Genomic DNA, 26165 nt, shown 5'->3' with positions numbered 1-26165 from the left:
GAATAAGCAATTCTTCCTTGTCGACTGGGCAGGTTATGGTCCTGAGGACAGGTCCTGGGAACCCTGGGAGAATGTTGGCACCCCTCTGATACGTGACTTTTTGTCCCGGTTGCAAGGAGGGGGGCGTGGGGGAGGGGTTACTGTCACGCTCCCCGGGTCCCGACGCCGTCCCTCACTCACCGCTCCGGTCCCCGGTCCTCCTGCCCACGGCTACACAGCTCACTCTTCCCTCTCTGCGTCCTCCATGCTTCCTGTCCCTCGCTCCCGGCGTTCCCTTGCGACCCAGGACACACTGTCGGGCTCTCTTGCATCCTCTGCACTGCTTCCTGCTCTGGTCTCCGGCACTCGGGCTTCGCGCATGCGCATTAGAGCACGCGCGGTCATTGACCTCCTCTTAAAGGGCCAGCGTTCCAGAAACAGGATTTTGCCAAATTCAGGTACAGGGTATATTAGGACCTTCCTTCCATATGGGCGGTGTCTGTTCAACGTGTTTCCCTAAGCTAGGTGTTCAGGTCCCCTCTTGCCTTATCTCCTATTGACCCTGTGTCTTTTGCAGAGCCCGTCCTGCCACTCTAACCCGGTCCTGACCACGGTTCGCCCAGGAAGTCTTTTGGTGACTGTCGGCTGTGACCCCAACATCTTCTTCAGCATGAAACCGTCTCCGATCCTCGGCTTCACCCGCTGACCTCTTCCCTCTAGTTCAGCTGGACCTGGATCCCGCCTGATGTCTCTACCCGGCACCTGAACCTGAGCCTCGTCATCTGGACTACCTCCAGGAGCTCTGTAGTCCCATAGACATCTTCTTCCCAGTCTCCTGAATGACTCTGTTCCTGTACCATTAGTGCTCCGGCTACTGTGCATCTAGGTCCTCTGGTGCGGTGATCGGACAGTCCCTGTACAGGGGTTAGCTCCGGGTTGCCTCACTGGAGGAGTCCGGTGCACGGCCCAGAGTATCCACCACCAGGACATAACAGGTGGCTTGTACTCCTCTGTGGTATCATTGCTGAAAACCTTGCTGAACTTTTACCTGTGTCATCAGTAGATAAGTAGTTCATGCATTTTGCACCTGTGTGACCTCTTTGTGTCGTCTAGTGTTTAGTGGGATGGATGAAGAGCTCAAACCCACTCGTTCCCTCTTTAAGCTCCAGCACTAGAGATACCTACGTTCAGGTTACCAGCTCTGCACATATGTGCAGAACCTATCTAGGGTGGTGAGGGACCCCAGGGACCAGCAGTAGGTGTGGTCAGGGGTCACCATGTTCCCTTTCACTAGATGCAGGGTTTCTCTTCTCTTTCGCCTTTTTCTTGGTACATCCCCATACCTAGTGTGACACTGTTAAGTTATAATGTCAGAAACATTGAGTCTGCCATGCAACTAGGCAAAGTAACACATGCTTGTTGCATATTCTAAAACAACATTACTCTTAGCTGCAATTAGTGTAGAGTTACATGCTCGAGTAGACATAATGTATTAGAGGCATTTAGGCAGGTTCATTGCATTACAGCCCTTAGGGGTACTTTGCACACTGCGACATCGCTAGCCGATTGTAGCGATGCCGAGCATGATAGTCCCCGCCCGGTCGCTCATGGGATATCTTGTGATAGCTGCCGTAGCGAACATTATCGCTACGGCAGCTTCACATGCACTTACCTGCCCTGCGACATCGCTCTGGTCGGTGAACCGCCTCCTTCCTAAGGGGGTGGGTCGTGCGGCGTCACAGCAACGTCACATGGCAGGCGGCCAATAGAAGCAGAGGGGCGGAGATGAGCGGGGCGTAAACATCCCACCCACCTCCTTCCTTCCTCATTGCAGCCAGGACGCAGGTAAGGAAATGTTCCTCGCTCCTGCGGCTTCATACACAGTGATGTGTGCTGCCGCTGGAACGACGAACAACATCGTACCTGTCGCTGCAGCGACATTATGGAAATGCCTGACACTACACTGATCATACAATTTCGACACTTTTGCGCTCATTATTCATAGTAAAAATGATTCACATACTCCGATGTCAACAACGACGTCTGATGTGTGTCACTTTCGATTTGACCCCATCGACATCGCAACTGCGATGTCGTAGTGTGCAAAGTACCCCTTAGTGTTGCCACAAACAACCAAAAGTTCTTTTCAGGAATAATTCAAATAGATTCTATTCTATAGTAATACCACTTTTAGCTGCAATTAGTGTAGGTTTAGCTGCTAGAGTAGGGATAGCGTATTAGAGGCATCTGGTCAGGGATTATTACCTTACAGTCCTTGGTGCTGCCATATACAACCAAAAGTCCATTTCAGGGCTAATTAAAATAGACTGTATTCTATAATAATATTGCTGTTAGCTGTGTACGTATTTTAAAATGTGCAAGGTGTGCGGTAAGGGACAAGGGAATTGGATATCTGGCTAATGGGGGTGCACGCAGACACCATGTGCCAGGGCAAACTGGGCCTGCTATGGGAGCACACCAAACACATGCATCATTTAGACCTAGCTTACTGTCCCACTTTGCAGGGGGTCGCAGGACAGCACTGTTGAAGCCAAAACAGTGCGAGTAGGTTGGGCGTTGGATGGCAGATAGTGATTCCAGTCTGTCTCCCAGCACCACCCTGTCTTATACACAGTCTAGTGTTAGCAATCCAGAATCTGGACTACATAATTCTCACCCTGATCCTCCTTCTTCTCATCATGGGGTCTCCCAGGAGACAAGTGATCCCACACCTGGACACTCTGAGGAGCTCTTTACCTTATCATTTATGGCTTCTTCTGGCCTCTCACTGTGCATCAGGAGATTGTGTGCAGTGATGCCAAAATATTTGAGCACCTATGGTCAGATGAAGCCAATGGTGGGGAACGGAAATTATTGTCTCTAGAGGTGGATGATGATGAGACACAATTGCCAACAACAAATATTAAGTCAACAAGTAAACAGGAGGACCAGAGTGAGGAAGTGGAAGATGAGGTGATGGATAATGAAGTTACTGACCCAACCTGGCAAGGTAGCATGCAGAGAGAGAAGAACAGAGGGGGAACGGTCCACAGCACCGAACAGCAGGAAGAGGCTGTCTGATAATCACACCTTGTTTAAACAGAGGGGGCGTGTATAGCAGTCTGACTGGACTGCAACCAATCACAGACACTGGCACATGGGGTGGGCTGGGGAAGCAATGAATATGCATTTTGTTTAAAGAGCTGGTGAGTGCTGCAATCTGACAGCCATCTTATCTTTGTGTATGCAAATGTTCCTATTCTTACCCCCATTTGCTTCCTTTTGCAAGCCTGCTAGCCTTTATTAGGACCATTTTACAGAATGTAAGTTCTGGTCCCAATTGAAAATATGGGGTTTGGGTTCCGGTTCAAGTCTGGATAAAGTCTGAGTACCCAGACTAAACTTTGGACTAAAGTCTGTCCAAACCCGGTGAACCCGAACATCCATGTGGCCGCTCATTCCTAGTACTGACTTTCCCTCTCTCAAGACAGCCTACTGTAAGGTTCCAGTCCTCAGTCAGCCAGAAGTTGATTTGCCTTTTGTGGTCAAGGTAGATGCCTTTTCTGTGGGGATAGTAAGGTGGTTCCCTGCAGGGTATATAATAAAAAACAAACACGCGGCGCCAATCTCTGTGCGTTATCAAAGCGACTCTCTGGTGCCCTTTAAATGAAGTTTTATGCACTCACCTTTTGCCACAAAACTTCAAACACATATAATTTTTCCAAAGCCTCTTCACGCTTCTAATGTTTATCTGGGTCTGCTGCTTGCCTTGAATTGATCCGGTGTTTCATCCTGCCACGGATTCCCACAGGTGAAAAGGTTAAAAATGGAGTGAATCAATTCTATAGAGGCCGTGCTCCCCGTAGTGATGATTTTGAAACCTCTTGTCCACAATTGGAATTTATTGTGCAAAAAACATTAAACATACGGAAATAAAAAACAGATACAATGCGTTTCGGCGGAAACAACCGCCTTCCTTAGGTATCTAAGTAAAAATACATCTAACTTTCTATTTTATAGATAACAAAAAATGCAATTTGCTGGCTATTCAAATAAGGGTGTGGATATAACCAAACCTGTGTAATCAGTCTCTTCGTTCACTTCAGGCTAGTTTTACACTTGCGTTGAACGGTATCCGTTGCATTGCGTTGTGTGACGGATGCAACGGATGTGTTGCATATAGTAGCACAATGGATGCAACAGATCGTACAACACAACGGAATCAGCCTTTTTTTTTTTTTTACACAGTTTCACCGGCGGCAGGCTATTGTGAACGATCAGCTGATCGCTCCCAGCAGCCGGTCGCCGGGTGATCAGCTGATCGCTCCCAGCGCCGGGTGATCAGCTGATCGCTCCCAGCGCCGGGTGATCAGCTGATCGCTCCCAGCGCCGGGTGATCAGCTGATCGCTCCCAGCGCCGGGTGATCAGCTGATTGCACCCAGCACGGGGGGGTAAACTGATTTCTCCCAGCGCCGGGTGATCAGCTGATCGCTTGGCCGCCGAGAATGTGTGCGGGGGGGCAGAGTGCGGCGTGGGTGGAGCCGAGCGGGGCCATGGCGCTGAGGACAGGTAAGTGTGTGTGTGTGTGTATGTGTGTGTGTGTGTATATATATACATGCGGAGTGGAGTGCGGGAGGGGGCGGAGCCGAGCGGGGAAGTATCGGGCTCCCTGCATACGTGGCCAGGGTAAATATTGGGTAAAGCACTTTGCTTGGTTACCCGATATTTACCTTGGTTATAGGTGCAGGGAGCCAGAGAGAGCATGCACAGTGAAATCCTAAGGATTCCGCTGCTCAAAACAACGTTACATGCTGCGTTCCTCCCGCTGGGCTGAAGCAACGCAGTGTCGCCCAGCGGAAGCAACGCAGGTCCTTTTGGCACAATCAGTCATCCATACAAGTCTATGGGTAACAGCGGAATCCGTTAACGGATTCCGCTGTTTTCAAAAAGGGCGGATTGTGACGGAAGGAAATTAACGCAAGTGTGAAAGTACCCTCAGCTATAATGGTTCATTTAAAGCAAAAATCTCCAAACAATTAATCACTTAAAAAATCACTTACAAAATTACTTAAAAAAAAGTCACTTTAAAAAAAATCACCTAAAAATCACTTAAAAAACCCTAATTTAAAAGCACTGTGAGCACTTATCAATAAAAATACTATCCCTAGGAGTTCTCAAATAAAAGGTAGTACAAAGAAATGTATTTATTTTTTTTGTTTTATATAGATATATATATATATATATATATATATATTTAGACAGGGATATATACTATATTCTTTCACACAATATCATTAAGGCCATTGGGATGCAATGTTTGAAGGCGGTAAATCCAATATGTCTCTTTGCGACTAGGCAAAGAGTTTCTATTGATAGTTTCCACAGGTACCTGTTATAGAGGTGTCATGATTATATTAAAATTCTTATCATGCTTGAGTAATATACCGTATTTTTCGGACTATAAGACGCACCTGACCATAAGATGCACCCTGGTTTTAGAGGAGGAAAATAGGAAAATAAAATTTTAACCAAAAAATATGGTAATGACACACTGTTATGGGGCGAGGATCTGCTGCTGACACTGTTATGGGGGTAATGTCCCCAAATTCTCTACTAAGGTACCCCATTCTGATAAGGATCCTCCTGCCTTGTATATGATCCTGCTCATATACCCCCCATCCTGCTAATAATATACCCCCCATCCATCCTGCTCATGATATGCCCCCATCCATCCTGCTCATGATATGCCCCCATACATCCTGCTCATGATATGCCCCCATCCATCCTGCTCATGATATGCCCCCATCCATCCTGCTCATGATATGCCCCCATCCATCCTGCTCATGATATGCCCCCATCCATCCTGCTCATGATATGCCCCCATCCATCCTGCTCATCAAATGCCCCCATCCATCCTGCTCATGAAATGCCCCCATCCATCCTGCTCATGAAATGCCCCCATCCATCCTGCTCATGAAATGCCCCCATCCATCCTGCTCATGAAATGCCCCCATCCATCCTGCTCATGAAATGCCCCCATCCATCCTGCTCATGATATGCCCCCATCCATCCTGCTCATGATATACCCCCATCCATCCTGCTCATGATATACCCCCATCCATCCTGCTCATGATATGCCCCCATCCATCCTGCTCATGAAATGCCCCCATCCATCCTGCTCATGAAATGCCCCCATCCATCCTGCTCATGAAATGCCCCCATCCTGGTAAATGGCGTGTATCCTGTGGCACAGGAAAAAAAAATTAAACGTTTATACTTACCCTTCCTCACTCCCTGAAGCACCGATCTCTGTCTCAGCTGCAGCGCCGCTGTGTGGAGCCGTCACCGGTGTCTGCAGCATCGCGTCTTCCTGTCTGTGCCGGCGGTAAGCTGATCGATTCTGGTGGATACTAGCGGCGCGCACAGTGATGACGTCATCATGGTGCGCGCCGCTAGTGTCCAGATCAGCTGACCGCCAGCACAGACAGGAAGACGCGATGCTGCAGGGGGGCGGCTCCACACACGGTGACGGGTGAGTACACTGATTCACTGCACCCCGCGCTGATAATGATGCACGGGGGGCAGTGAATATAGCCGCACATGATCACTCCAGGCTGTAGTTGCCAGGGGTGATTACGGCCGGCTGCTAATTATGCACGCACCCCCCCCCGCCCATCACCCCGCCCACCTGTCAGCGCCGGTTTCGCTGAGAGATGATGGGCGGGAGGATGGGCGTGCATATGTAATGAGTGGGCCCACGTGGTCACGGCAGGCTGTTACAGCCTGCTCGTGCCGCCGATGACCCGCTGCACCGCGGCACCCTCATTCCCCGCAGCCTTATAGTCAGACCATAAGACGCACCTCCCACTTTCCCCCAACATTTGGGGGAAAAAAGTGCGTCTTATGGTCCAAAAAATACGTTATGTCTCGATAAACTATTTTTTAAAAACCCATTTTTTGCTCTATTTCTGTGTCCGTTCATACGAGCACGTAGAGTCGGTATCGTACGTCCCATATACTGTAGCCCACAGCAACAATAATAACATAAACAATATAATCGCTATTGCAGCTCAGATTTTGTTTTATTTTAATTAATTCGCCTGTACTTTTACTTGTAATCTGTTTTGCTCCATGGTTTATAATTCCACACGTATGACATTTCCTAGAATTACATCTGAAAACTCCACTCACATGATCTTTACTCTTTTCTGTCGTTACAGATCTTTTTCTATTTTCTCTTAACCTACTTGGGCCTGTTAGGCGTTTTATTATTTTTTCCCCTCCTAAATTTTATATTTGGTTCCTCAGACAGATATTTCCCCAAAATCAGATCCCGTTTCAGAATACCAATATTTTTTCAGAATCATACGTATCATCTTATTCCCCATTATAGGTTGTGATAAAATTAAATTTACACCTGCCTCCTTCTCTATCATTTGTTCTTTTACATATCACCATTTTCTTTCCCTTCTTTTTTATTCAAAAAATACTCCTGTTTTTTAAACCTGTTTTTTTCTAATGCGGCATGAACCAATTTTTGGGATATTTCTTTTCCTTGAATCTTTTCTTTGAAATGTCAGCCTGGGTTTCATAGTCTTTCTCTTCAGTACAGTTTTACAAAAGAACTGACTGTATGGAATGTTTTCTTTCCTTTTTTTATAATGGGCACTTCTGAAATCCAAAAATCAGTTGTAATCAACTTTTTTAAAATGCATTTTTGTAATGATACCTGTCCCCTTGTGGCTATTTTACAAATCAAAACCCGCTATTTTTTCATTATTTATTTCTGAGGTAAATGAAATACCCCAATCGTTTTCATTCATCGTATTTATCATTTCTATTGCTTCTCCTTTTGTACCATTCCATATAATTATCAAATCGTCTATAAAACACCTATAAAAAACTAATTTCTTCGTATTTTCCAGCTTACTTAAAATTGATGAGGACTCAAATCGCCCCAAAAAAAGGTTTGCAAAACTTGGGGTGACCAGAGTCCCCATCGCGGTCCCAAGCTGTTGTAGGTATAGTAACCCCTCAAAACTGAATACATTATGCTTTAAAATAAACCTTAAACCATTCAACAGAAAATTATTTTTTTTAGTTGCAAGCCCTATCTTTGTGAGATAATAATCCACCGCATCTATCCCTCGATCGTGATCTATGTTGGTATATAATGCGTTAACATCCATGGTAATAAAATAAAAATATTCTTGCCATTCAATATTTTTAAGATCATTGATTAATTGTGTGGAATCTTTTAGATATGATGATAAGGATTTCACATGGTCATGTAGGAAAAGGTCTATATAGTGAGATAAATTTGTAGTTAAGGAGCCAATCCCAGATATTATTGGTCTCTCAAGGGGGGGGTTAAAGATTTATGCTTTAAATGAACCATTATAGCTGAATTGAACAAAGAGACTGATATATCCACACCCTTATTTAAATACCCAGCAAATTGCATTTTTTTTATCAATAAAATAGAAAGTTAGATGTCTTTTTACTTAGATAGCTGAGGAAGGCGGTTGTTTCCACCAAAACATGTTGTATCTGTTTTTTATTTCTGTACATTTAATGTTTTTTGAACAATAAATTCCAATTGTGGACAAGGGGTTTCAAAATCATCACTATGGGGTGCGGCCACTATAAAATTGATTCCCTCCATTTTTAATCTTCTGTGGGGATGAGAGTGATTCTCTCACCAGTGGCGTACCACCAATGGCAGCAAGCCACTCGACCACTATGGGCCCATTAGTCAGGATGCACGGGTGTCAGCCATGGAACAAGGCCCCCACAAAGAATTACACTTTTAATTATATTGCATTGCAGATGCCGATACAATTGAAAGGAATGATGAGAGGGGTAGCGGAGAACTCCCTCTATCATTATTCTCCCACTGTGTCTGTGGCGCTTTTGTACCGCCCCACGCTCAGCTGCAGCCGAGCCGCTCGGGTCGGACTCATTGGTGGGTGGCTCGAGCGCCTCCGGACCTGGGGTCACTTCGCTCTGAAAGGGGTGCTTGTGCTTTTGGAGGTGGGTAGGTAGTTGCACAGCCGGAGCCGTGTTTCAGTTCGTGATGCCACCCACGGGTTGTGGTGAAGTTGGACACCACCGCTGCGATTACTGGGCACCCGGAGGAGATGGTATTGCAGCAAGATGTTAACCCCTCCGTGGGTAGGGATGATAGCCCCGGGACTCGTTGGGGATAGCTGGGCGGTGCAGGGCGGTGCGCAGCCGGATAGCACTGTTGTACTCACAGTTATTGACACACACAAGTCTCTGGTAAACCAAGTTGATGGTGGTCGATGCCCGCAGCCAGCTGCGTCTGGTCCCCCACCCAGTTCGGTGGTCTTGGCCTTTCTCCTGCACCGTGTTGTGTACTTCGGCTGGCTGCGCTTCAGCGTCAGGAGTCCGCTCCCCGGCTTGGTAGATGTCAAGAGAGCCCTTTTGCCCGCAGACGCTGGCCCATCGCACCTCTCTGCCTGTTCGGTGGCTTTCTACCCCCTCGTTGGGCTGTTGTCTTCAGTCGGGACTTGGGTGGGAAAGGACCTATAGTCCAGACCGCAATCAGTTAATTAACACAGTCCAGTGAGTTCTGGACCTCGTTTCAGGGTCTGAGTACCCCCCTTTGTGCTTCGGTTTCCGAGTCGGTTCCCTGGGTCGGTAACAGCGGGCCACTACCCTGTCCTGGTCCACCACGGTTCCACCGAGCCGTCTTCCTGGCTCATGCAGGCTAAGGCCACTGTTTGCTTCCTAGCCAAGGTACCAGGGCTCCGACCCCGGCACCCTTCAGACTCCTTCACTCCACTATTCACTACTGACTACTGACTACTAATGCTTTTCCTGCCTCAGGCTCTCTGAACTCATCGGTGGGCGTGGCCGACTGCCTGGCTCCACCCCCTGGTGTGTCCATCCAGTCCTGAGGGGGGTGACTAGGGTTTAGTTGGCTGATGACACCTTATTGGGGGACAGGTGTAATGCGGGGGTCTACCTGTGACTACCTGGCTAGTCTAAGGCGTCACACTTTGACATGTCAGCACAGCAGAGTTCAATGACGTCAGTACCGAGCGCTGTTGTGCAGAGAGGGAGAACAGTGGACATGCTCATGAGAGCAGAGCAGCCAAGGAACAATGAGAAGGGAGTATGTATTAATTCGTGGCCAGACAGTTATAGGGGTGCATTAAATGATTTGGGAGCTGTATGCTACTACATGAGGGTGCATAATACTATATGGGGGTTCAAACTACTATAATGGGGCTGCATAATATTATATGGGGGCTACATACTACTATATAGGACTGCATAATACTATATGGGGCTGTATAATATTATATGTAGGAATATAAGGTGCATAATACTATATGGAGGAATATAAGGGCTGCATACTGCTATATGGGGGCTACACACTACTATATGGGGGTTGCATATTACTATATTATAATATATGGATAACTATGGGAAGTGCATTATAATATATTAAGGACTATGGGTTGCATTATACTATATGAAGGACTATGGGGAATGCATTAAAATATATGGAGGACGAAGGGCTGCATTAGACAATATGGAGGACTATGTTGGGCCTATTATACTTCATAGAGCACTATGCAGCAGCATTTTACTATATGGAGTACTATGTGGGGCCCATTACTATATGGAGGACTATGTGTGTGCCATTATAATATATGGAAGGCTTCATGAGTCCATTGTATTATTTGGACGGCTCTGAAGGAGCCTTTATAATTTATCTTCAATTATTTGAGGGCCATTATAATGTATGCAAGCATACAGTCATATGAAAAAGTTTGGGCACTCCTATTAATGTTAACCTTTTTTCTTTATAACAATTTGGGTTTTTGCAACAGCTATTTCAGTTTCATATATCTAATAACTGATGGACTGAGTAATATTTCTGGATGGAAATGAGGTTTATTGTACTAACAGAAAATGTGCAATCCGCATTTAAACAAAATTTGACAGGTGCAAAAGTATGGGTACCCTTATTAATTTCTTGATTTGAATACTCCTAACTACTTTTTACTGACTTACTAAAGCACTAAATTGGTTTTGTAACCTCATTGAGCTTTGAACTGCATAGGCAGGTGTATCCAATCATGAGAAAAGGTATTTAAGGTGGCCACTTGCAAGTTGTTCTCCTATTTGAATCTCCTATGAAGAGTGGCATCATGGGCTCTTCAAAACAACTCTCAAATGATCTGAAAACAAAGATTATTCAACATAGTTGTTCAGGGGAAGGATACAAAAAGTTGTCTCAGAGAGTTAAACTGTCAGTTTCCACTGTGAGGAACATAGTAAGGAAATGGAAGAACACAGGTACAGTTCTTGTTAAGCCCAGAAGTGGCAGGCCAAGAAAAATATCACAAAGGCAGAGAAGAAGAATGGTGAGAACAGTCAAGGACAATCCACAGACCACCTCCAAAGACCTACCTGCAGCATCAACTTGCTGCAGATGGTGTCAATGTGCATCGGTCAACAATACAACGCACTTTACACAAGGAGAAGCTGTATGGGAGTGTGATGCGAAAGAAGCCGTTTCTGCAAGCAGGCCACAAACAGAGTCATCTGAGGTATGCAGAAGCACATTTGGACAAGCCAGTTACATTTTGGAAGAACGTCCTGTGGACTGATAAAACAAAGATTGAGTTGTTTGGTCATACAAAAAGGCGTTATGCACGGAAGCAAAAAAACACAGCATTCCAAGAAAAGCACTTGCTCCCCACAGTAACATTTGCTGGAGGTTGCATCATGCTTTGGGGCTGTGTGGCCAATGCCAGCACCGGGAATCTTGTTAAAGTTGAGGGTCGCATGGATTCAACTCAGTATCAGCAGATTCTTGACAATAATGTGCAAGAATCAGTGACGAAGTTGAAGTTACGCAGGGGGTGGATATTTCAGCAAGACAATGATCCAAAACACCGCTCCAAATTTACTCAGGCATTCATGCAGAGGAACAATTATAATGTTCTGGAATGGCCATCCCAGTCCCCAGACCTGAATATCATTGAAAATCTGTGGGATGATTTGAAGCGTGCTGTCCATGCTCGGCGACCATCAAACTTAACTGAACTGGAATTGTTTTGTAAACAGGAATGGTCAAATATACCTTCATCCAGGATCCAGGAACTCATTAAAAGCTACAGGAAGCGACTAGAGGCTGTTATTTTTGCAAAAGGAGGATCTGCAAAATATTAATGTCACTTTTATGTTGAGGTGCCCATACTTTTGCACCGGTCAAATTTTGTTTAAATGTGGATTGCACATTTTCTGTTAGTACAATAAACCTCATTTCAATCCAGAAATATTACTCAGTCCATCAGTTACTAGATATATGAAACTGAAATAGCTGCTGCAAAAACCCAAATTGTTATAAAGAAAAAAGGTTAGCATTAATAGGGGCGCCTTAACTTTTTCATATGACTGTACTGGTGTTAGGCCGATTTCACACATCCGACAGTTCGCCGGATCTGTCACACTCCAGTACAGTGCAATACAGTACAATGGCATCGCGGCAAGCTCCGGTCACATGCTGTTATGTGACCGGGGCATGTGACCGGAGCTTGCCGCGATGCCATTGTACTGTATTGCACTGTACTGGAGTGTGATAGATCCGGCAAAGCTGCAAAATGCCGGATGTGTGAAACTGGCCTTACCCGGTAATCCCTGCTGAAGATACAAACTAATTTGTATATTGGCCCCCTTGGTGGAAGGAGCTGTGTTAGAGCGTTCCAAGAAGCCGACCTTTATCCTTTTGTGTTGCGGTATTTCCTCAGTTTGTTTGCCTTCCCTGGTGTTTCCGTATTGTAGTGGCGAGTCTAGTGAACTCGTCGGCTTACTCACTAGGCAGGGTGAGTTTAGGGTCAGCTGAGGGCCCAAGGAATCCTGATTGCCGACAAGTTGAAAGAACCTGTATAGGGGCACTAGGTAACTCAGGAATCAGCTTGAGGTGAGTTCAGGAGGTGTACTCTCGCGCCTCTCACTAGCATCAGGGACTTCTGCTGTATTGTGTTCCCAGTGTTCCCCTGTTTGTGGTGTTGTTTTAGTTGCTTTTTTGTTGTATGTCAGACTTTGGCCCATAGCGTGACATTATCTTCAGCCATTTATATTTTTTCCCTGTGTCACTATGGCTCAGGCGGCTGCGTTCGCACAGTTGATGCAGACTCTCTCTCAGGAGATCACGGATCTACGCTCCCAGGTTGTGCAGGAACTGCAGCAAATTTCTGGGTTTCTAGCCTCTCTGAATGCTCAGGGACAACCAGAACCCAAGATAGCCCTCCCGGAAAAGTTTGATAATGGGAGCGATAAGTTTACTATCTTCAGAGAGGCTTGTAAGTTGTACTTTAGGCTCTGCCCTTGAACTTCCAGGAGTGAGGAACAGTGAGTGGAGATTGTTGTTTCTCTGTTGTGGGCAGATCCCCAGTCCTGGGCCTTCTCTCTGCAGACTGACTCTCCATCATTTCGGTCGGTGGATGAGTTTTTTGCGGATATGGCCCTTGCCATCAGAGTGTATTGACGCCTCAGGGAGAGATCCTCTAAGAACCCTGTCTCCTGTCATTCTCCTCAGGGAAGAGTTCCCACTGGTGTAAGCTGACGAGCCCATATTCTTGAATTGCTATTTCTTCTTAATTCTGCCTCACAAAAAGAGAAATAGAAAACAATAAAAAATTATGTGTTCAAAATGGTACCAATAAAAACTCACACTCATCCAGAAATAAAAGAAGGAGCCCCCAAATGACTCTCGGCAGAAAAATCAAAGAAAACTATAGCCTTCAAAACTCAGTGATGCAAACAACCTTTATTTTCTAAAGAAAAAAAAAAGCATTTTAAGCGTGATAGTAGGTAAACCTAACAAAAACTATATAAATCTGGTATCGCATTAATCGTACTGACCAGAGGAATAAAGACGCCTAATCACTTATACCACATGGTGAACAGCGTAAAAAATAAAGCCAATTCTTCAACTGCTGTTAATTGGTTCATCCTGCCTCCCAAGGTGAGACGGTGCTCATATTCATCCTGTGCTCTACGATGAGCGCTTACACAGTAATTACTTGTAAGGGTTTGGTAAAAACGATCAGGAATAGCAGCGATTTGAATGCTGTGTGTTTTTGCTGTATCCAAAACTCTGCATTGTACAGTACAAGCACAGTGGATGGGATTTATAGAAATCCCATGCCCACTGTGCTTCTTTTCTCTGCAGCATAAACGTTCATGTGGCGCAGCATAAACTCTCATGTGGCGCAGCTTCCCAAGCCGCAGGATGTCATACTAGTCTTGAGTAGATGTGAGCGAACAGAGCGAAAGCGACCCGAACCCCGATCATGTTTTAAAATATTTTTATTTTCAATAATTAAAAAGGGGAAAGGCGGAGTAGGAATTTGATACTATTTCATAGTTGAATATGATTGAATACAACATAGATAACAAAAGACTTACATATCTTAAAGCTTCTATTAAGGGTTAGGTATAAGACAGGGATGGAAGGATGTAGGGAAGGTTGGGCTGTGGAAAGTCGTGGAATTTAATTGGGGAAACAGAGACAGGAGGAAGAAAAAATTAGGGTAGAAGATAAGGGAGAACAAGGCTTAATCAATCATTAAATATCACTAAAACATATTTACAAATTACATTCGATCGAATAAATGATCTTATCTGTGACGACAAATTAAATGACCATATTTATTCATGAGTTGTAAGAAGATACCCCTACGTGATGTATATTATGATGCACAAAAATTTGTTCACATGATCCCTTCTCAAAATTGGTTCCATGGGTTCCATCGTTTGTAATATGGGGAAAATAAATTGTAATAGTATAATGTTTTTCATATTTTTCATGAAGGGTGAGAGTGTTAACAATTTGTGATATGTTGGGGACGTCGATTTTCTTCCAATTGGTTGCAATTAGGTTTTTAGTAGTGAGGAAAATATGGATAATAATAGGTCTGTAGATGGGATCTATTTGTTCTAGTTCTAAGGAGAGAAGGGCTTTTTGAGGGGTGAGAGCAATGACTAAATGACTGATGTTATTGATCAATTTCGATACTTCTGACCAGAGTTCCTTTAGTACTGGACACCCCCAAAAGACATGCATTAAGTCACCAATCCCACCACAATTCCTCCAGCAAGCAGGGGTGACATCTTTATTAAATTGGTGAATTCTTGATGGAGTAAAGTACCACCTTAATAGTAGTTTTGTATGTGTCTCTAGAAGAGTCGCACTAGAACTAGAAGAGTTTATTTCTTTTAAGCTTTCTTGCCACATTTCTTCTGAGATCTGTTGCTTAAGTTCCTTTTCCCAAGCAAGAATATAGTTGTTTTTTTCAAATTTGGTATCTTTTATCACACCCTGATCATGGACACAGGCAACTACGGTCTCCTACGCAGAACAGTTGCGTCACTGCAGGAGAAGAAACGCTGCATCCAGGAGGCAGCGTTTGCGGAACGTAGGCACACACCGTAAATCCCTGAAAAATGTGACTCAGACAAAAGTCCCACCACAAAGATTCACTGTAATGAGGCAGAGGGAGTTACTTTGACCTCATATCTGGCCTGTGGTGTGGTGATCTCCATCTACTTATACCTCTTTTGAGACATGCACAAAAGTGCGGTCATCAACAGTTTTGTTCACCTTTGAAAAGACGTTCACCACTGAATAGAGGCAAAACAGAGTCCAGAGTAAACGGTGCTTTACACGCTGCAACATCGCTAGCGATCTCGTTAGCAATGTGACACGCCAGATCGCAGATAAGATTTGCCGAGATCGCACATAGGTCATTTTTTTTTGTAGCGCCGGTCACATGTGCGATCTCGAAAAATCGTATGTGCGATCTCACGTGTTACATCGCTAACAAGATCGCTAGCAATGTCGCAGCGTGTAAAGCACCCTTAACTCTGCTGCCTTATTAGTGAATTGATCCGTTGAAAGTTTCACCTGAATCACGAATTTTAGACATGCAGATAGAAACCCTGATGTAAGTGTTCAGCTCAGAGCACAGGATACCTGTGAAATGATCCAAAATATTCTGTACCAAAATCGCTACCAAATAGCATTCAACTTGTAACGGGGTGCCAGGGGTGCCTCTGGCCTTGTAGTCGTGGCCCTTGCAATCAGGCTTACCCCTGGTTCCACCGTCACTATGGGGACAGGAGATGACTTGGTGGGGCAGAGTGTGGTGGTGATGCAGATGTTATCCGGCGCACAAACACTCTTCAGGCAGGGTTCAATGCAATGAACAAACATTCTTTTATTCTTCACAAAGTCCCAAACAAAGCAATAAAGGTGATGATACGCTTTCTTAGCTGGGGGAAGCCTGTCCTTGCGTCCCCTCCAGTGGGGATGTGCCTGACTACTCCACTTCGCCCGGCTCCCACTTCTGGCTACCCACAGCCCGGACCCACACCGGACTGCTTCACACTATGAGGTTCCGCCCGCTCCTTTTCTCACCGGCTTCCCTGATTTCCAGCTCCCACACTCTGCCCCGGCTCTGCTGCTCCACTCCTGTCCCCGAGACGACTGCTCCCTTGATCTAATCTTTTCCTCACACCCTTGCTCTCTCCTCCCCTTGTCTCTGCCGGCTCCTCCTCCCCACTGTGGTGACAGCCGTCCCACCCGGCCACTAGGGGTACCCTAACACAATACACATGCACATACAAATAAAACATTTTTATTAATAACATTTCCGGGTTAACTATGTTCCCTTTTGCAGGGGTCTGCTCACCCACTGCATACCTCCCCTCTTAAAACCCGAGCCTCCCGGCACGGCTCTTACTTAAAACACACAGAAGCACGTAAAGTCTGCAATACCGTCCACAATAGGTGCAGCACCCACACAGAGGGCACCAGTCCCGCGCCCGGCGGTTTCTGCAGCGCTCCCGGTCCTTCTTTCAACTAGCGCCCGGAGGCTCAACAGCGCTCCCGGTCTTAGATGGGCGCCCGGAGGCTTGGCAACAGCGCTCCCGGTCTTAGATGGGGCGACTGCCCGTACAAACACACAGAATGGGGCAACGGCCCGTAAAACTTTAAAAGAACTTCTGCCGGCTAAACGGCGCCGGACTTAAACAACAGATCAGCAGTGGTGACTTACTCTGGGGGGCCAGGCCCTCTTCCATTCCCTGGACGGCCACCAGTGTGCCCAGTTCTCCTCCTCTGGACGGCCACCAGTGTGCACAGCTCTCCTCCTCTGGACGGCCACCAGTGTGCGCAGCTCTCCTCCTCTGGACGGCCACCAGTGTGCCCAGTTCTCCTCCTCTGCTTGAGCCTGGATATAGGCCCCCAGAGATTGTCCCGGCTGGCGGCGGATTCGCCTGAAAGACACAGGGGCGAAAGGCGGCTCCACCGGCACAGCTGCTGCAGCTCCTCTTGGGGTTGATGGCGTCTCTGCCCGAGATGGCGGTGGTGTCGACGCTGAGACTGGGAAGAGTGGAGGCGGGTCTTCGTTTCCCGCTCTTAAACGGACCCCACCCCCAGCCTCACGCATCATCTTGACTCCTCCGCTGAGGTACTTCTTTTTCTTCTTCTTCCATGCCCTGGAGCTGGCGCCTCCCCTCTTTGGGCGGAGTACTCCATGCTTTCTCTTCGGCACCGGCCAGCCCCAGGCTCTTCTTTCGGCGCCAATTTTCCGCGCCTTTTCTTCCTCACAGATAACGGCCTCCTTGCCGCCATCTTGTACCCGGTCCAACGCTACGGGTACTAGGTTCTCTTCCCACCACGGGACTGGAAATCCTGTATCACGGTCCGGATCCTGTGCTTCAGGCACGACCCGATCTCCAGCCTCCTGGGTCCCCGGCAGGGGACTCGGATCCTGCCGACTACGCCACATGTAACGGGGTGCCAGGGGTGCCTCTGGCCTTGTAGTCGTGGCCCTTGCAATCAGGCTTACCCCTGGTTCCACCGTCACTATGGGGACAGGAGATGACTTGGTGGGGCAGAGTGTGGTGGTGATGCAGATGTTATCCGGCGCACAAACACTCTTCAGGCAGGGTTCAATGCAATGAACAAACATTCTTTTATTCTTCACAAAGTCCCAAACAAAGCAATAAAGGTGATGATACGCTTTCTTAGCTGGGGGAAGCCTGTCCTTGCGTCCCCTCCAGTGGGGATGTGCCTGACTACTCCACTTCGCCCGGCTCCCACTTCTGGCTACCCACAGCCCGGACCCACACCGGACTGCTTCACACTATGAGGTTCCGCCCGCTCCTTTTCTCACCGGCTTCCCTGATTTCCAGCTCCCACACTCTGCCCCGGCTCTGCTGCTCCGCTCCTGTCCCCGAGACGACTGCTCCCTTGATCTAATCTTTTCCTCACACCCTTGCTCTCTCCTCCCCTTGTCTCTGCCGGCTCCTCCTCCCCACTGTGGTGACAGCCGTCCCACCCGGCCACTAGGGGTACCCTAACACAATACACATGCACATACAAATAAAACATTTTTATTAATAACATTTCCGGGTTAACTATGTTCCCTTTTGCAGGGGTCTGCTCACCCACTGCAAACTCAACCCACAAAAACACAAGTCCCCACTCAGGTCTGTCATCTGTTTACAGAAATACAGAGGGCTTCCACGTTACTGGTAGCACAAAGTCTCTTGGAACACACTATGGCTCCCCCCTCAGAAATCCAGCAAAATCTGCACTCCTGAATCCAAATGCACCCCTCTCTTCTAAGCCCCACAATGTGCCTAAACCACAGTTTGCATCTATATTGTTTAGCACTGTTGTAGTGAGGAGAGCTCACTTAATTTACAGGATGCAGGTCTCCAGAAGCACAAGCTGGGCACAATGTACGGACACTACAATGTACTGGGCATGACAAAGACTTATTTGCAATTTTAAATGCTGCAACATTCACTGCGTTTGACACCATTGATATTTTCCAGAGATTAAATCGTCACTGCAGCCATAAATGAATTCCCAGAGAGGTGTAATTTCCAAAATTTTGTCACTTGAGGTGATTTCTTCTGTTCTGGAACTTAGGGGCTCTGCAAACTATTCTAGGAAAATCTATGCTTCAGAAATCAAATGGTGCTCCTTCCCTCCTGAGCCCTGTGGTGCGGCCAAACAGTATTATACAGTCATATGTGGGGTATTGCAATGTTCAAGAGAAATTGAGTGATAAATTACCTGGCCCTTTTTATCTATTTCCCTTGTTAAAATTGGAAATCTCATTTTAAAATAACATTTTAGTGTTAAAAATATAATTATTTTTTGTTCACCTCCCAATAGTATAAAATTTTGTGACACACCTGACGCTCCTTCCCTTCTTCACTTTGCACTGTGCCTCAAAAGTAGCTTTCAACTACATATGTGGTATTAGCATACTCAAGAGAAATTGTACAACAATTGTATGGTGCATTTGTGTCGCCCACCTGTAGCGGTCGCCTCAGGGACTTCACTCCACCTTCTGGGAAACAACAGGGGCTCCACTAAATTACCGCTGGCAGCAGGTATGTCAGGTTTATTTACATGGGAGTTGTAACACCACTCACGGTTTGCGGTCAGGATATGGGTGACCGCCACTGCAGGTTTAGCGAGCGTCTGGGGCTGATGGAGTCTGTAGTTGGATGGTGTGGCCTCCCGTGAGTGAGGCTGGCCCCAGGGGCTCGGGTGTGTAGAACAACAGGTCGCAGAATAACTCAGTCTCAGTCCAAAATGTCTTGCAACTGGTTTTTACTCACTTTCAGGTGTTGTTGTGAGGTACCCGGGCGATGCTGAGATGAATCAGGAGAGAACCAGGTATCCTTTAGGCTGGTCTAAGGGTAACCGTTAGCTCGCCTTCCTAGCACTTCTTGTTTCGGACAACCCCTGACTTAAAGTACCATGGGATTCATCCAGGAAAGTCGCTACTGCCTTTTCTCCCCTTTCTGGCCCGTTTGCCGGCAGCGTGGACCAAGGAAGATGGCTCCAGGCTCGATCCTCCTTATGGGCCCCCTCGTTGCTGCTGAGGCTCTGACTCTGTTATGGTTGGTGAGGAACCTCTAGTCCCTCCACCTGCAGGATTTAGCAGACCACTAAATGGATGTCTGGCTTTAACACTAGAAGTCCCAGAGAGGGGTCATTTAACATTTCTACCTTTGGAACCTAGAGACGGGTCGAATGACCTGAAGGATTTTAGCTAACATCCTATAATCACCATCTTTATCATTATTTGGACTTTGCAAAGGCATTTGATACTGTACCACATAATAGACTTATACTAAAGCTCCAGAAGCAAGGACTAGGGGACACAATATGCAACTGGGTAAGGAATTGGCTAAAAGATAGGAAACAAAGAGTAGTCATAAATGCTACATTCTCAAAATGGGCTATAGTCAGCAGTGGGGGCCGCAGGGATCTGTGCTAGGACCAATTCTTTTTACTCTCTTTATTAATGACCTTGTGGATGGGATTGATAGTACAGTGTCAGTCTTTGCCGATGACACCAAACTATGTAGGATATTAAAAACTGACCTGGATAGTACAATATTACAAAAAGATCTGGATAAGATGTCAGAATGGGCAGATACTTGGCAAATGAGATTTAATGTTGATAAATGTAAAGTAATGCACCTAGGACGGAGTAATCCTATAGCTGCGTATACATTAAATGGAAGTAAACTCGGGACTACAGAACAGGAGAAGGACTTGGGTATTCTCATTACAAATAAGCTGAGCAGCAGCACTCAATGTCAAGCAGCAGCTGCTAAAGCAAACAAGATTCTAGGGTGTATAAAAAGAGAGATTAGATCCCGTGATCCCAACGTATTGTTATCCCTCTATAAATCACTTGTAAGGCCACATCTGGAATACGGGATCCAGTTTTGGGCTCCACATTTTAAAAAGGACATTCAGAAGTTAGAGTCAGTTCAAAGGCGGCAACTAGACTATTACAAGGAATGGAAGGCCGCCCATATTATGACAGGTTGAAAAAGTTAGATATGTTTAGCTTAGAAAAAAGACGTCTCAGAGGAGATCTCATTTATATGTATAAATACATGTGTGGTCAATATAAAGGACTGGCACATGACTTATTTCTTCCAAAGACAGTACTAAGGACCAGGGGGCACTCACTGCGAGTGGAAGAAAAGCGATTCCGACACCTAAATAGGAAAGTGTTCTTTACAGTTAGAGCGGTCAGACTGTGGAATACACTACCACAAGAGGTAGTAATGGCAGATACTATAACAGCTTTTAAAAAAGGGCTGGATGATTTCCTCACTACACACAACATTGTTGGTTATAAATGACTTAGTGACCTAATGTAGAACTGGTGGAGGCAGGTTGAACTAGATGGACCTAGGTCTTTTTTCAACCTAAGTAACTATGTAACTATGTAACTATATCTTTTGTTCTGTAATTAAGGCCATTACTGTCGCACCACAGGAGGTTGTTGTTTTTCATTGAGTTTAGCCATTTAGTTTCTAGTTAGTTCTATTCAGTTTATTGTATTTCATAATATTTGGACTAAGGGTCATTTGACCCTCTTTCGGGACTTCAGAGGGAGCTCGAAATTTCTGGGACTTCTAGTGCTAGGGACCTGTTCCTCGTGCATGCCCAGTTACCAGGAGTCCCCGTACTCAACTGCCTGTCCTCTCTTCAGGTGTCTTTCAGGCTGATTGTGTGGCAACCGTTCTCCCCCACCAGCGGCTACTCCACGTGCAGGGTCTGACTAGCGTGCCCACTCTCCTGCGTCTCCACTATCAGACTGGCTCTTTCTCCTTTTCTGACTGCCACTGCAACCCTAGCTCCCAGCCTCTCTATTGCACCCCTTGATTAGATGTGGAGACACGCCCCCTCCTGGGTCTGCCCAGGGGTCCCCTCAAAGATGTGGGAGACCTAGTTACTATGTGCCTGTGCGTACACACCCTATTCCAGCCTTCAGAATTACCTGGAAATAATGTCCCAGCGTGGGTGCAGTACTCAGTGGTGCCTGACCAGGTCAGGGGCGCCACAAATTATCTCCTGTTAGCCTAAATAATTGGAAAAATGTGGGACTAAAGCAAAATTTTTGAGGTTAAAAACATATTTTTTCATTTTCATTGCTTAACCTTATAAAATTTTCTGAAGCACCTGAGGGTTCAAGGTGCTTACTAACCATCTAGATAAATTTGTTGAGGGGTCTAGTTTCCAACATGGGATCATTTGTGGGGAAGGTCTACTATTTAGGCATATCAGGGGCTCTACAAACGTGACATGTCATCTGCTAATGATTCCACACAATTTTGCAGTCAAATGGCGCTCCTTTCCTCCAGAGCCCTGTTATGAGCCCAAACTGTAGATTTTCACCACATATGAGGTATGCTTTTAGAATTGTGTCATTTTTTAGTATTTTCTGTCACCTAGGCCTCTCAAAGTCCCTTTAAATTTGATTTGGTCCCTAAAGAAATGGTTTCTAAATTTTGTTGTAAAAATTGGAAATTGCTGATAAACGTTGAACCCTTCTAACTTCCTAACAAAAAAAAATAATGTTTCACAAATTTCGCAGAATCAATGGGATCCATTGAAGTGTTAGTGTCATTACATCATAAATTGACACTGGTCAGAATTGAAAAATTGGCCAGATCATGAAGGAGAAAACAGGCTCGGGCGTGAAGCGGTTAAGTGCAGTTGGACCTGCTTTTTGTTCAGCACTGGAGTTTTGTGTGGAGGCCATGGAGGATGAGTGCTTACTTGTTTTCTTTGAAATAATTGTACCTGCTGATTTCAGGTCTTTCTGTAGCTTTTTACATGTAGCTCTTGACTCTTGGACAACTCTTCTGATAATTGTTTTCACTCCTTTGTCTGAAATCTTGTGCTGAGCACCTGGTCGTGGCCACTTTATTGTGAAATTATGTTCTTTCCACTTCTGGATTATGGCCCCAACAGGGATCACTGGAACCTTCAGTTGTTTAGAAAGTCTAAATTCTGTAACCAATGCCATCAGTATACTTTGGTTCAATACTTATTTCACCCTTTGTATATACAAACCAATAAATCCCCCCACCACACAATATTAGCAATACAAAATCTGAAAATAAACCGTTTGTCTCCCTTTCAACTTATACACTAGAATACAAAGTTCCTAAATATCTATCTATTCTCGTGTTTTAGTCTAAACCTACTATTCATTACTCTGATTACATATAATATAATGCAATAATAACATATAATGCATACTCAAAAAGCACCTGATGTACCAACACCCAATTCAATCCTAAGGCTAGTTTCACACTTATTTTCCTTCAGTCGCAATCCGCCGTTTTGGAAAACAGCGGAATCCGTTAACAGATTCTGCTGCTTCCCATAGACTTGTATGGACGACGGATTGCGACTGATGAACCTGCGTTGCTTCTGCCGGGCGGAAGGAACGCAGCATGTAATGTTTTTTGAGCGGCGGAATCCTTTATTTTTTCACTTGGCATGCTCATCAATTTTTTTTTTTTAAAATCACAGAAACTTTGTTTGTCTCTCGGTGGCTGAATGATCAGCTGATCGCCCGGCAGCCGGCTTTTGAAAGCGCTCAGCTGATCACCCGGCAGCCGGCTTTTGAGAGCGCTCAGCTGATCACCCGGCAGCCGGCTTTTGAGAGCGCTCAGCTGATCGCCAGGCTTTTTAGCGTGATCAGCTGATCGCCCGGTGGCCGGCTTTTGAGAGCGATCAGCTGATCAGCGGTAGCCGGGTGATCAGCTGATTGTGCCACCGGTAAAACTGTAAAAAAAAAAGCATATTCCGTTGTTTTGTACAATCCGTTGCATCCGTTTTCCCTCTATATGCAACGCATCCATTGCATCCGTCACACAACGCAATGCAACGGATGCCGTTCAATGCAAGTGTGAAACTAGGCTAAGACTCCTGAACTGTGTTTTCTCTTATGAGCAAGAACGTTTGTCCATGTACCTTGTACAATCTGGGCACAGGCACTTTGTCATGACATTTTGATTGCAAAACTTTCTGTGCCATCCAAATGAGTCTGGTCCGTATGACAGCTTCAAGCATTTAGAGATGTGGGTGACTATTCATGTCATTCAGGGTCCTTCACTAAAGTACATTACACGTGCAGTGGAAATGCTGAATGTTGTGTATGGTCAAAAGCTTCTCCATCTGCAGACATCTCATCGAACAGCACTCTGTGTGGATGGCACGATACCAAGTAAGACTGTTGCCACTTTCTCAGTATTGAAAATGGCAGAAAATGTCAATAAAGGGTAAATTAGTAACTTGAACATGTTCATATATAACTCATTTTTTTCAATTTAGCCATAAAGTTTAATATCTCCTTGAATAGTGGGACAAACACAGTGGAAGCTGTCCATTAGTTTCTTGATATTGCACAGATCTCGTATTTTTTAGGATGTGAGATAAAGCCAACGGCAGTAGAGAGATCCAGCTTTGCCCCTGGAGGAGCCGTGAATGTGAAGTTCTGCAGCAGCTTTGTAAAGAAGAGGAAAAGCTTAACTTTAGCCAAGCTCTCACCGGCACAACTTCTCTTGCCTGCAAACAGAAACAGATAGAAAACATCATAGTGTTAGTCTATCACGGAGTCTGGTGGCGGAAAGCCCTTGAGGTTGTCACGTTTTCCACCATCTTTATTTTAATGTTACTCACCAGCGGAAAATGGTATAAAAGCCTCATTTTTTACAAAGTTTCCATCAGAGTCCATAAAATGTTGCGGGTAAAACTCATCAGGTTTCTTGAAATACTTCTCATCTCGCAGGACAGATGTCATTGATGGCATTATGTGAGTTCCCTGCAAAAATTTATAAATGATTCTTCTACTGAAATTCACCCCCAAAAAATCTCAAAATAAGGAAACTTTAATATAGGCCGGACAGTGACCCTCTTTCACACATCTGTGCACGTGTGTCCATGTGTGTGTGTTCAGCATGTGCTGTCAGTGTTCTGTGTGACATCCACATAACACATGGACAGCATGAACTTCCATACTTACCTGTCCACGGTGCTGCTGTCTCCGGCGCTGCTACTGCTTCTGGTCCTCGGCGCAGTGAATATGCAATGAGCATAATGAGCTGGGGTCGGAAGCAAGTGGCAGCAGGACTGAAGATTGCAGCACTGGAGACAGACGAGTATAGAAAATCATTTTGTTTCACAGACACGTGGTTTTCTCTGGTACGTGTCACACTGATGTCACATGGATCACATCTGTGTGCGCTCCGTGTGACACCCGTGCTGCCAGAGAAAAACGGGACATGTTTATGTGTGGCACACACGGACACACTTATGCTCCACATGGACACATGGTCCATGTGAAAACACACACGTGTGCGCAGACCCATTGATTTTAATGAGTCTACGTGAGTCTGTGTCTCCGGTATGTGTAAAAACGGATGTCACACGTACCGGACACACGGACATGTGAAGGAAGCCTCAGGCATGTCTAGGTTCATATAGGCCCTTAGTTTAGGTCCCTAAAATCCTATTATGTTCATCAGCCTCCATCTTGAGCCCTTCTGAGTTCATTTCTTGGCTATCAAAGGAGGTTGGTGTACTTCTTCGATATCTACTAATTTCTAAATGAGGAAAAACAATATACTCTCTCAGATTGGTAGGCTCTCAGATCATACCATATATTTAGCGGGTCCATGGGGGGGTTAAATACAAAATGGGGGTTGGAAACAGAACAGTACTCTGTGCTTTGGTCTATATAACTATTCTTAGGTGAAAACAAAGGCACCATATTGGGAACCAAGTTTGCCCATTATTAGCTAATTATTGACCTTTTAGTTTGTAAACAATATTCTGCTGCTTTTATTCTTTTTATCTTGACTGATATATAGCCTGTGGCTGAGAGATTACATGTCAGGTTGGGCTCCCTATTTCCCCTCAATATTAGTGTTAATTATACAGCTCTGATGGCAGTGCCGCCTGCTTTAGTGGAATGCTCTCTAACCAAAGTTTCCAAGATCTCTCTCTTCTATAAGAAAGTCATCTGTCTCTCTAGTGGAAAAAAATACACTAGTGCTTGAAAATCTGTGAGCCAGTAAGAATTTTCAATATTGCAGCATAATTTAACTTAAAACTACATCAGATATTCAAAGGCTTTAAAAGTATATATGAAGTACATAATCAAATTAATCAAAATATTAGCCACTATAATTTTTTTATGGAGAAACTTTATCCAATATCACATGCCTGTGAGCTGCAAAAATATGTAAACATGTAGGATTAGGAGTAGTGATGGGTGATCCCGAACTT

General features: G+C 45.5%; 1 protein-coding gene across 2 annotated transcripts in view; it reads right to left on the bottom strand.

Moving 5' to 3' along the window:
- Nucleotides 1-13830: 13830 nt before the first annotated feature.
- The window catches only part of LOC142296994 (cytochrome P450 2C5-like), a 130445-nt gene continuing 118110 nt past the window's right edge, over nucleotides 13831-26165 (bottom strand). For both annotated transcript variants that reach the window (XM_075341192.1, XM_075341193.1), the window contains 2 exons: nucleotides 24558-24699; nucleotides 13831-24443 (listed from right to left, as the gene is read on the bottom strand). In XM_075341192.1, coding sequence (XP_075197307.1) covers nucleotides 24265-24443; nucleotides 24558-24699 — 321 coding nt within the window. In that variant the 3' untranslated portion in view covers nucleotides 13831-24264. The remainder of the gene's footprint in view (nucleotides 24444-24557; nucleotides 24700-26165) is intronic.

This window comes from Anomaloglossus baeobatrachus, chromosome 3, assembly GCF_048569485.1.
Source record: "Anomaloglossus baeobatrachus isolate aAnoBae1 chromosome 3, aAnoBae1.hap1, whole genome shotgun sequence".
NCBI lineage: Eukaryota > Metazoa > Chordata > Amphibia > Anura > Aromobatidae > Anomaloglossus > Anomaloglossus baeobatrachus.
This window is presented reverse-complemented; position numbering and strand designations above follow the sequence as displayed.